The following is a 12,163-nucleotide window of genomic DNA, read 5'->3' on the forward strand; positions in this document are numbered from 1 at the left end:
CATTAAAAGCACTGTGAAACAGTATGTAAAGTAGACGATCACTGAATTTTAAATTTTTACTGATGCATAAATATGAAAGAAGCATTTTAATACTTGTTGAGGTGGATATCATTTAAACTACTTCATGTGCTGTTGGGCCTTTTTATCCATTGCATATTTCATGAACCGGCAATACCTTTTTTTTATGTGAAATATTGATTCGCTGTAGGAATAAGATAGTGTTCAGGATTTTACTTGAAGTATATGAGTAAATAGAACAGAACATAATTTCTAATTGTACTAACGTTTCCTGCACAGAATCATTCCTCTGACTGTGTGGGGAAAAAAAAATCAATTTTGCATGATGAGGTGTTCATTTGTGAGGAAGAAAAATTGAAGGAGGAGCAGTGATGAAATAATGACGTGCACAAAACACAGATTTCTGTTTGAATTCACTTTACGGAGAGAGCGAAAAATATATAAACAGCTATGCACAGCGACCGCAGTAATTACAAGCACAAGAAATGACATTTTCAAAATGTCCAGAAGTGTTCAAAAACTGCATATAAGGAGTAGGAGAAGGACAATTAACACGTCATAATTAATGTGTGGACGCTGGCAGAGCCAGGAAGGAAGGTATTAGGGAACCCACGACAATTCTCTGTCGTTCACTAAATAATCCGTGGACTGAAGGGGTCACATTTTCATCTTAGATAGAAACTCCATTTAACCTTTGGGACTTGACAAAAGCAGAGAGCGTCTTCCATTAAGTGACACTGTGGAACTCCCAGTAGCACACAACACCAACAAAATCCATTACAACGTTTATTCAGAGGTGAAACATGGCACAGTGTTGTTGGAGCGAGATGACGCCACTGCCATGAAATGTGCTCCTCGTAGAAATTCCCAGCTGAATTACAGTGCATTTCAATATATGGCCATTATGACTTTGTTCTAGTTTTCACAATGTGTATATTTTGTCAATCTGATACATGATGTTATTATTATTATTGTTCTGTGACCATGGGATAATGGAGAGATAATACATTTTATGATGGACTTATTTTTCAGCCTCTTCTCGTCCCCTGTTGATTCTTGATGTTGAATCAAAGGTTCAGTGCTACACAGCAAGGCTGCATCTCTGGGAAGGAAAATACTTGTTGTTGTTTACAGACACTTCTCTTTGAACCCTACATTTTCTTTTCACCCTGTATTTGTCAGAAGCGTTCTCTCCTCTTCACACCTTCAGACTCTATTACCTCGCTCTTGTCACCTCTCTTTGCCTGATCCTGCCTGTCCAACACTCTCAGTCATCCATGTCTCTGGTGTCGGACGACCCTATGGGGAAGAGCATGTCGCTCTCCAAAGACAGGTTGCTGCCCAGGCCGGCCATGCGGCTCCGCAGCAGAAAATGTGTCCTCCTGTGCAGCAGCCTCTGCTGCTCTTGCTTCAGCTCCACATACGACCGCGAGAAGGTGTGGAAGATGGAGGTGACGGGGAAGGCCATGAGAAGGATCCCACTCAGGATGCTGCTCAGTGCCACCACCTGCCCCGGGATGCTCCTTGGAACCATGTCCCCATAGCCCACCGTTGTCATGGTGATGACAGCCCACCAGTAGGTGGCAGGGATGCTGGTGAACTCCTGTGTGGTGGTGGCCATTTCATTCTCAATCAAGTACAACAAGGGGGAGTACAGTGCGATGGCCACACACAGGAAGAGGAGGAGCAGTCCGAACTCCCGTGTGCAGCGGCGTGCTGTCAGGCCCAGAGTCCGCAGGCCCAGGGAATGCCGGGCGAGGCGCATCACGTAGAGGATGCGCAAGGCTCGGAGGACACGCAGCACTAAGCCCACTTTGTCCAGGTAGCTGCTGCCAGAGCCCAGCCGCTTCTCCCCCTTGGAGGTGCTGTCTACCATCAGGGTGATGTAGTAAGGCAGGATGGCCACCACGTCTATCAGGTTCAGGGGCTGCCTGAGGAAAGTCAGCTTGCTGCGATCTTGAATGAATCGCAGGCTGAACTCCAGAGAGAACCAGGCCACGCACACCGTCTCCACGATGAAGATGTTGTAGCACATCTGGGAGCATGTACCCTTCAAAGAAGAACCACACAGAAACAGGATGTGAGTGGTCAATGTCGTCACTAGAGGGAGCCATTTGGATGCTGCAAGAATTCAACATTTGGACTTGCAAAGACTTTCTATAAACCAAGAAACCAAAGAAAAATATTTGACTACAGATCCAAAAGATGCTCTTTGATTTTGTGGGAAGCCATACCATTTGCATTTAAGGAATCACAATTATGAGATCTGAATTTTTTCAGCTGTAGAAAAGTTTGGGATTAAAAAATTTAGATCATAATGGAGGGTAAAGTGGTAGACAATGAATGAATGAATGAATGAATGAATGAATGAATGATGCAGTAATTCAGTTGACCGAATTCAAGAAATACCACGGATGAGGTATTGATTGTGATTTGTTTAATGTTTAATCTTACCGTTATCTCAAACTCAGGGTTTTTGAATTTGGCGCTTCATATTTGAAAACACACATTATCTGAACATTTTTAAGTCCGTCTTTTCTTAACACTGAAAATGAAATGTGAAGATGAGAAAGTTGAATTCAGAGGAAAACATTCAAATACACGAATCCCATGGAGAAAATGTCAATGCTAAAAATTCACAGGCTTATAAGATGTTGAATCTGGTGGGATAGATTTACTTCCATACCTGCACATGATGAGTCATTGCTATAAAACCACCACCATTCCCTTTTTAATCATGCATGAGATTTAATGATACTGATTCAGTGCATACTGGGAAGGTTCAAGCCATTTCAGGACAAGAACATATGTGGGGAAACACTCTGAGTCTGACAAGGGAACACTTGCAACACTTTGTTGTCTGGCTGCAAGAAATTAGAGGTGGAGTAGCTGTTAGAATGAGAACATCGGCACATTTAATTAAACAGCTTCAATCAGACTGAGAACAGAGGAGTGTGAACGTGTGCAATATAAAAGTGTGACTTCATCAGAAGTCTTTTTCAATACCTGCTTTATTTCCCAGAACACAGACTGTGCTTGCAAATGAACACACAACTTTGGACATTTGATCATAGTGGAGACTCCAAGAAACCACATGACTATATGAGATATTCAGACTCAGAGCCATGTGTCTACACTGAACTGAAACTTAAGTCATGAAAGTTATGGTTGCTTTTCAGTCCCCACACACAGCATGTGTACTTGATTTCCTGTGAACATACAAATGAATGTGAAAGTATGAAATGTAAAATCCAAACCAGTGTGAAACTAGTGTTTAAATGGTTACAGTTAACACTTTGTGCAACACTGATTTAGAAGCCTGTTTGCATTTTACTTTGCAAGAAAATGATGTGTGTGTGGCTGAAATATTCAGTTTTCCTTTGATGGAGCTACAGTGTTAATTATGGCTGTCATTGCATTCAAATATTATAATGAAAGTATTTCATGAAAGCTGTCGGAGGACTTCAAATGTTTTTTTTTTCATATCTGGCCAAACAAGCCTCTCTCTCCCCCCACCTCCCTTTCTCAAAACATGACAGACGTGACATGCCGTGACTGGGAATTATAATCACTGCTTTTCAAAAACAACACTTTACCTCAGTGTTTTCTTTTGAATATACGCCTCAATTCAAACAGAAAAAAAAAAAAAAATTCAATCTCGCCACCGTGTTGGGTTCAAATGTTTGTTGTCAACACAACAGTCTGCTTTAGTGCTGTGACTGTAGAAAATGAGAAACACAGATGGTGGAATTGTGTTGTGTTATATCTTTGTTTGAACTTCTCCTAATGGACAAGAACATGTTGTTTTTTTTACATCTTGGCAACATGTTTTTTGTTTAGCTTTTTTGGCAATGGGTTCTCAGTTAACCTTCATTTGATATACTATAGTCATATACTGTCTATAAAACGGGATGTAGTCTTCTGGTTGCAGAATGAATTCCTGTTTTGAAGCCTCGAAATGTGCGATTTGACTGGTGCCATGACAACCGGTCACCTATTGGACGACACCAACTGTCAATCACACTGGTGTCCACTCATATGTGTTGTGATTTATCGTTTATTTACCTCTAAATGTGCACACAATTTACATAATTAGCCCCTTTTCCACCAACATTTCCAGGAACTTATTCACCTGGTGTGGTTTGTGTTTCCACCCCAAGTTCTGGAAAACGACACATGGTCGTTTCGTCGCCTGGCCCTTGTTTTTGAAATGAATATGTTTTTCTTTCTCTGTCATCTTTTAAAGGTCTTGATTAAAGGTGGGTTGCAGCCACCTTTAAATGTGTCCCACCAATCACCGTTCTTCAGCACACAGCCCCGCCCCTCTACAGTGTTTGGCAATCTGAAAAGTCCCTAGTCGCTTTTTTGGGTCGAGGGAGTTTGGGGTCAAGTGAACGTTTTTCACTTAATTCCAGTGGAAACGCGCCAAGGTTTTTCAAAATCCCGGGTAAATGAGAAAAGCTCCTGCGGTGGAAAAGGGGCTAATTGACATAATGTGCTAGAAGACCAGGAAGTAGTGATTGAGACTATTAACTACACAGGCTACCAAAACACTACGTCCATTTCTATATACAATCTAAAGTTAAATTATACTCACCGCCTCTTCCTCCTCCCTCATGGCAGGCATGGTGCTGATGCATAGGTTGACGGCAGTGATGGTGACAAACAACACTGACAGACAAGCGAAGATCTTCCCTGGGAGGCCCGAGTGAGGCCTCTCCACCATGTCCCTCAGCTTGCCCATACACCGACCGACTCTGGACTCAGCTGCCTGCTCCCTGTGGTCACTGTCTGAATCCAACAGATCCTCCAGGAGGTCCTCCTCCTCCGCTCTTTCCATCGCTTCAAACTCCTCCACACAGTGCAGCAGACGCCGGCGGCAGCACCACTCTAGGTTCTCCTCGGGGACTCCCCAGTAGAGCAGCTCCTCCCTGAAGGAGAGGGCGCACATCTCCCTGAGGGAGCGCAGCTTACCTGCTCGCAGGAATGTCAGGATGGTCCGAAAGGCACAGGGGCTGCGGTCGAAGAAGAACTCGTTGTGCGTAACGTCATAGTCATCGCAGATGCCCATGATCTCATCAAAGGTGCTGCAGAGGTGCAGCTGGCCCAGACGAGACAGGGGGAAGTCCTCTAAGGTGGTCCAAGGCAGCTGGTAACGCAGACCACCAACATTGATGATGGCGAAGAGTTTGCGGCTGGCGGACAGCGGGGTGTCATCATGGATGGTGTTGAGCTCAGGAGCACGCTGAGCCCTTTTGTAGAAAGCCCCCTTTTGGGCTGCTTCCTCTTGGAGAGGAGGTGGGTTGAGGGAAGAATCAGAGGCACAGCTCAGGGCACTGTAGTCATAGTCAGAGCCATCACCCGCCAACAGGGTCATCTTTACTGGTCCGCTCACATCCCTCTGCTCAATCCAGCACCTGCACAACCGGACCTTCACATGGACAAACACAGGGAACACATTTGTCATCTGAAAATAGTCAGCTACACACTTTTCACAAGAGGCAGATTTATTCCCAATGAGATCATTAGCTCTCTCGTCATCCTCCTCTTCCTCACATATACAGTACCTCACACACCTGGTATAGTGAAATTAGATTAAGATGTAGTGAGAGATAAGGTGACTCTGATTACTTTAATTCATTTCATTTTAAAAATGTTAAAAATTTTCTACACAATTCCTCAGCTCCACTCTGATCACAGTACCACCAGAGGTTTGAGAACCATTAATATATAGAGAGAGATCCTTTATCTTAGTGTTATTTTAAATTAGAGAACACAAAGACAAATGGGGAGGAAAATATAGATGCAGCATAGTCAGTCACATGAATTTAAATTGAATAGACTCTATATCTTGGGCTGATGTCATATGTTTTGCCTGATCAATTTGTTCTGATAATATTTTGTTTCTAGTTTTGGTTCCAGTTGGATGTGCTTGAATTGTGGAATGAAAGTGTTTTATTCTTATTCTTTCCACTTTTTGAGCATTTTAAGCATGAATCAGTTTTGTTGTTGTAGTTGTTTTTATTTATTTCTCTGGTATTTTGATTGCTTAAGTTATTTTTCTTCCTTATTATTGTTCAATGTTTAAAATCACATCAAATATATGTATATCAAAATAATATATATTTATATATATATATATATATGTATATATATTCATATACATATATACATAGAAATATTATTTTTTAAAATCTTTGGTTAAAGACAAGACAATTGTGTTGAGCATTATCTGTCCAACGACACAGATGTGTAGAGAGTGTTGATTATCTTAAAGCGGTGTGATGATGTCATTTACGCCTCATTAAACATGGTCACAGACACATGCGTGTTGAACATCTGTTACGCAGAGCAGTCTGGGAAATATAAGTACAAGCCTGATGTTACACTAGCTGCTGTTAAATGATTCACTGACGTCACTGTGCTATATCTGAGCATTGAAAACAAACAAAAAAACTGTCTCTTTTTATTCTCTCTCTCTCTCTCTCTGCTGTGATGTTGGCTTTAAAAGGCTGTAATTTGAGTTTGGTGTTGGATGAGGTGTAGATAGACAGGAGCAGAAACACACCACTGCCAATACTTCAACTGTGAGCTCAGCACTGACATTCAAAAAGAGACGGACGAACAGACAGAGAAACAGAACGACATAAACATCCGCAGCGATCACTCGTTAAGAAAGAGGTCGGAAAAAGGAGAAATATGTTTACCATAATATACCAGGACCTCATGGCCCGAGTCCAAACTAATTTAATCAATTACATTAATTTAAGGGGAGGCAGGAATTAAAGTGTCAGTGCCGGGATTTGCTGCACCACCAATTCTGGGTCAGGAAGGAGTTCTTGGCGTCTAAAACGGGGACGTGAATGTGTCACTGAATGGTTATTAGGCACCTGCACTGTCAGCCTCTGTGAGCCACTGATTACAGTCAACACCATCTTCCACCCATGAAATTAGAGCTGTTCTCTCTGAAACCCTGCCTGGTTGTGTTAACCTTCACTATGTCCTGGTGGCGTATATCATATTAACAGCAATTATTGCTATTATTCCTGTGATGTGATTGTTTTAGTCACTATAAAATAAAAAAACAAAAAAAGAATAAAAACACTCATAAACACTGCCTATATTGGGCAGTTGAACAGAACCAGCATGAAAATAATTTCTCCAAACAGTGTCAAATTCCTCTTTTTTGTGCTGCTAAACAAATCCATAAATTCTCACATTCTCCCTCCATGTGGCCGAGGTTACCGATACGCCTACAGCGCATCAGCAGTGTGGATGTGCACAGGCCTATACGGCTCTCCCACTAGATTAAATCCCACTTAACCCCTTGAGGCTGTTTGAGTTCTCACTTGTGCTTTTGCTGTTCCTCAGAGTCAGAGTAGCATTTTTTTTTTTCACTCTCTTCCATGCTCCGCTCTGTTTTGCCTCAGATGCTTCCTCCGGGGGAACAAAGTCCATCTCGGAAGCAGAGATGAAACGTTGCAAACGCAGCAAAGGCTGTTCCCCACCAGATCGGCTGAGGTCTGGCCTCTCTCTGTGCCAACGTTATCACAGCTAAGCCACGGGGCATGTTCTCCAGATTGCCTGGTGAGTCACTGGGTTGAGTCTCTCTTGCCTAACTGCTTTGTGCATGCATTCCCCACTGTGCCCTCCTCATGAGTCTTTGGACATGCTTCACTATCACATATTGATTGAGATGATTTTAATGAGCCTTAAAATGATCACTGCATGGTACCAGCAGAGGGATGCATTTTAAATCTCTTGTTGATGAACAACTGAGATTACATGTATCGTGTTCTCCTGCAGAGAACTGAACACAGCATATTGTGAGTAGCAAAGTATCCAAAAATGCAGGTATTTTAATCAGAATTTTATGGGATTTAACTGTAAACTTCACCATAAATTGCAGGATTATCATTTCACAGTTTAATTGTAATTATTCACAATACAATACCGTGTCTTTGTGTTGAAATTAATGTAGGTGTGGCTATTACAAGAAATGCAGTATTTATACAGGAGCACACTGCTTAATCACAATAATATGACATAACTGTGAAGTTAAACAGTTGAAACAGTATCCTTTTGTGAAAATACTCAATCTTTGTGGCTACATTGGAGCTATGGGAGACTTGGAGCTATTTTTTTGCAATCTGGTTTGCAGGGATTTGCAATTCAACTTGACTCAATCTGTGAAATTCAAACACATGCTAATGTAGTGAGAGATTTGAGTGTTTGTGATGAAAGGCCGGACCTCACAGATTGTTCATGTAGACACAGCTCTTCACAGAGTCCTGTCTTATTTTCTTTTCTTTCTCCTAATATGTCTTCATAACATGATGCTCTGATATGATAGGGAATGATTTTAGAAGCATAGCTGTCACCTGGAAATGGTCTTTATCCCGTTTCTTTTTCTCCGAAGATTAACAACCATTTAGACTGTACGAGGTCCCTTTGTTCTCCTCAAAAACCAATCCTCTTCCTATTCCCTGAACAGCTCTCAGTTCTCTAATGGACGAGAAAGTGGCTGGTGTTTCCAGAAATGGACTTGAAACCACATGAGCTGCCAAAGCCAAGCTCTCCCCCTCTCTCTCCCTCTCTCTCTGTCTGAAATCTGGTTAAACACTGAAACAGTCAGGTATGCCGGCAGCAGTTCTACCCCGCAAGACCTTTTCTTACAGTTATTCCAGCAGGAGTAGTTATAAACAAAAATGTTTCCTTTTTGTTGGGAGTGGGTGGTTTTAATGCACACACAGAACACTGGACACAGCCATACCTCCAAGGCAATGACTGTTTTCCTGATGCTTTTGATCCACCACAGTGTGCAGCACTCAGAGGTACGGACCCATGTGCTGTGGACATAATAATCTTCAATAATGAGGTATATTATCACTTATGGCTGTTGTATATTGTATTATTGTATATTCTCTTAACCTTTCAACCAAAACTGGAAGGAAACTAGCTGGGAGGAACTATCAAACGCCTTATTCTTCTTTATTGAAACAACCCCGTGGTCATGTTCTAACCTTTTAAAATGCCAATCAAGTATCTTCCCCATTTGTTCTTTGAGTAAAATGTCTTTCTAATGAAGAGCAAATGAGAAATATCACGCCTCTGTCATTTTCTGTCTACAGTTTATTTGCCAGTATGTCCTCAGTCTGTCCTTCCTCTTAAAGCAGTGCTTCCCAAATGTTTTATATGGGAAATAATATAAAAGGATGGATACTAATAATATGTGTCGATAAATGAATACACATATACACATAAATCTCGAATGGTGGCACATTTTTTGCTAAATGTTTTCCCATCTTTCATCTCTCTGAGGTTCTGACCAAGTGGAAGCCGGTTGTCACATCACCCGTAAGAACTGGAACTGTTTTGAAGGCTTCAGGTTTGTGATTTGGCCATTGTCCACTGCGTGAAACTGCCGCGACGGAATCACTAGAATCAGTTCATTAAAAAAGATTTTACACAAACTGAAATACAGCGGCAGGGTTTGTGACGCCGCTCGCCACTTTCAGCTGTCGCTAAATACATCAGACGCCTCTGTTAAATGATGAGATTTTCCTTGGTAATTGTTGAAGATGAACCCACATTTTTAAGATCGTTAAGTCGTTTAAGTCGTTTGGTCGGCTTTGATTCTTGTGCCAGATGTCACGCTCATGCCTCTTCCTGTGGCTGGCAGTCCGACGACGTCACTCATAGTTGGAACCTTGCCAGAGCAGGTACTAAAAAAGTACCAGGTGCCGGACACCATCGCTAATGGAAACGCAAAATAACTGTACCATGCTGAGGCGAGGCATGCCGCGCTAGTGGAAAAGGTGGCCTATGTTCCTGTAAATGAGAAGATTGTTGACAAAAGTGACATTGTGTGCTACAGAAGAAGGCCTGAAACTAGTGATTGAGACCATTATCTCAGGACAATGTTTACTGACCTCACAAATCAAATGAGTCCATTCAAATGGAGTTCATTTTGCATTAAGTGGACTTGCCCCCTATTGGATAACATATTTTAAAGCTTTTATCACCAAGACGTGAGCTCAACTGACCCACTAAATCGCCACATTTCTGCACCTCTGCTTCATATTCTGCCTCAGCTCTTTTCACACTCTTAGCCTTAGACATTGTGACATACAACGCACAGTAATCTCCCCACTACTTCTCACCTCTCCAAATCTCCACCTGAGCAAGCTTAATCACAATTCACCCTTGCTGTTTTTCTCGCTCAAGTGGACCGCACACTCACCGTTTAGGCCATAAGTGCTCAACAAACTGGATTATATAAAAAAATGCATAACATTAAGTTGTGTTCTTTGTATGTGTGCGTTAACCCCCTCTCGATTTTTCATGCTTTTTATGCCCTTTTCCTGCCGCGTTGCAGCCACTCCACCGTTGTATTGATCCAGGCAATGGAAACAATTTCTGTTTTACAGGCAGCTGATAAAAGTGTCGTTGAGGGCATGCAGGCATGTGTGCAGGCAGGCGTGACCTCATACCAGTGAAGACCTGACTGTCTGTCACTCTAGACAGAGTGTTTCCAAGGATCTGTGCACCAGGACCCAGTGCAGGGCTCTGTGGGCAGAGGTGACAGAGATTACGAGCACTGATCGATGGAAGAAAGGGGAAGAGAAAGAAAAATCCACTCTTAACACTATTACGCTGTGAGTGAAAAAGTGCTATGGTTGTTGAGATGGAATAAATGCACCAGACAAACAACCACTAAGGGCTCTCTGTTTGGCGAGGTTGATGGATGTGAAGTGGGATTACACCAACAAATCGGAAATAAGATAAATTGCGTGATGGTCAGTTGAGTGCAGAAAATTACAGCTTTCCTGCCACAGAAAATAACACATCATAAGCAACACGGAAGTGATTTTTTTTTGGTAATGGCCAAGTTTAAACGAGATATGAAAGTAGCGAGGGACAAAATCCAATTAAAGCATTGAAAGTAACTTTTGTTGCATCAGTGACCTGACAGAAGATCTCTTGTCGCTGATGGGACTGCGAGTCTTCGCTCTGTTTCAGTGACAGGTCAGGATATGTGTCTTAGACGTCTTACACATAAAGACACGTGGGAATAGCAGATTCTAATTACTTCTTTGCGGGGGAGAATCAGACTGCCGCTATTAGCTGTTAGAACAGGAAAAAGCCATTAGTTCATCTCATTATAGACACAATTACCTGGCGGAGGGAGAGAAGATGATCTATTACACATCATATATCATATAACAAAAGTAAGGACACATAATCACATTGTGGGCTATAATCTAAAATCGCCCCTAAAGTGAGACCATGTGCTATATTGAAAATGAGCTCACATTCCCTGAAACACAACATCAGCCATGATTCACCGTTCGAGGACCTACAGTAAAGTGGCTCTGAGAGTGTAAACTTTTCTCTTACCACAGTTTTTATTTTAAAATTAGATTTTCAAGTGTGACTGAAATCTCAGATACCTCTGCAAAGCTATAGTGTTTATGTACCGTGTCTATCCCCAGCCTGCAGAGCACGGCAGAGAAACTGTCTCTGTGCAACACTGAACCTAGTCTCTGCTCAGATAACGGTAAATGTTGACAGATCATAACACGCTATAATCTAGTGGCAGCTATGTTACCATGGTGTACATGCACCGCATCCAGTATGCAAATCACAGTCATCTGTTCATGACATATTATGCACAGGCTGGTAAATCCAAAATAAAATAATGGTCACTTTTAATTGACGGCTGATTTCACATGCAGCGTTTCATCGGCTTTCTCTTCTTAGAACTGATTCAGCTGTAGTTTAAATCCTTAGGCTGAGATTACTATTATTTGACCAATCTCGTGTTGAGAAATTTGCAACTACTTCAGTCTGTCCAGTCATTTGCAGACTACGCTGTCCCTGCATGTGTCAAACTCTCAAAGTGTGACTTACAATTACCAAAGTGTGGTTGACTCTACCTCAAGTTTGCGTGCACGAATATTGTAGTAGACACATTCAATTACTCACTGTGCTCCTGAATCTCCTCCTTGGCAGCTGTTACTTTGCTGGAGGTGCTGAGAAGCACCAGCAGGAAGAAAAAAAACACAAAAAAAACAATCTGAAATCCTTCTGCTGCTGCTGCTGCTGCCGCCTTGTTTAACTCTGCGCCTGATCTATGCACAAG

The 12,163-nt window shown here is 42.1% G+C and overlaps 1 protein-coding gene across 2 annotated transcripts; it reads right to left on the reverse strand.

Annotated features, from left to right (window-relative positions):
• Positions 1 to 424: 424 nt before the first annotated feature.
• Positions 425 to 12,090, reverse strand: kcng1 (potassium voltage-gated channel, subfamily G, member 1). Of its 2 annotated transcripts, XM_044038202.1 has the most exons (3): positions 12,007 to 12,090; positions 4,616 to 5,449; positions 425 to 2,068 (listed from the first exon to the last, which is right to left on the reverse strand). In XM_044038202.1, exons 2-3 carry the CDS (start codon positions 5,393 to 5,395, stop codon positions 1,286 to 1,288), a joined length of 1,563 nt encoding a protein of 520 aa, XP_043894137.1. In that variant the 5' UTR covers positions 5,396 to 5,449; positions 12,007 to 12,090; the 3' UTR covers positions 425 to 1,285. The 2 variants fall into 2 exon arrangements, with proteins under 2 accessions (XP_043894137.1, XP_043894136.1); XM_044038201.1 differs by lacking the exon at positions 12,007 to 12,090 and having other exon boundaries at positions 4,616 to 5,514.
• Positions 12,091 to 12,163: the final 73 nt, after the last annotated feature.

The sequence above is a fragment of the Solea senegalensis genome, linkage group LG11 (genome assembly GCF_019176455.1).
Source record: "Solea senegalensis isolate Sse05_10M linkage group LG11, IFAPA_SoseM_1, whole genome shotgun sequence".
Lineage (NCBI taxonomy): Eukaryota > Metazoa > Chordata > Actinopteri > Pleuronectiformes > Soleidae > Solea > Solea senegalensis.

What these genes read in the sequence shown, in the direction of transcription:
- kcng1 (XM_044038201.1), bottom strand. Translation starts at nt 5,485, where the DNA reads ATGACAAATGTGTTCCCTGTGTTTGTCCATGTGAAGGTCCGGTTGTGC. An exon ending in TGAGGGAGGAGGAAGAGGCG is followed by an intron (nt 2,069 to 4,615) that starts GTGAGTATAATT and finishes TCTTCTTTGAAG; the next exon opens with GGTACATGCTCCCAGATGTG.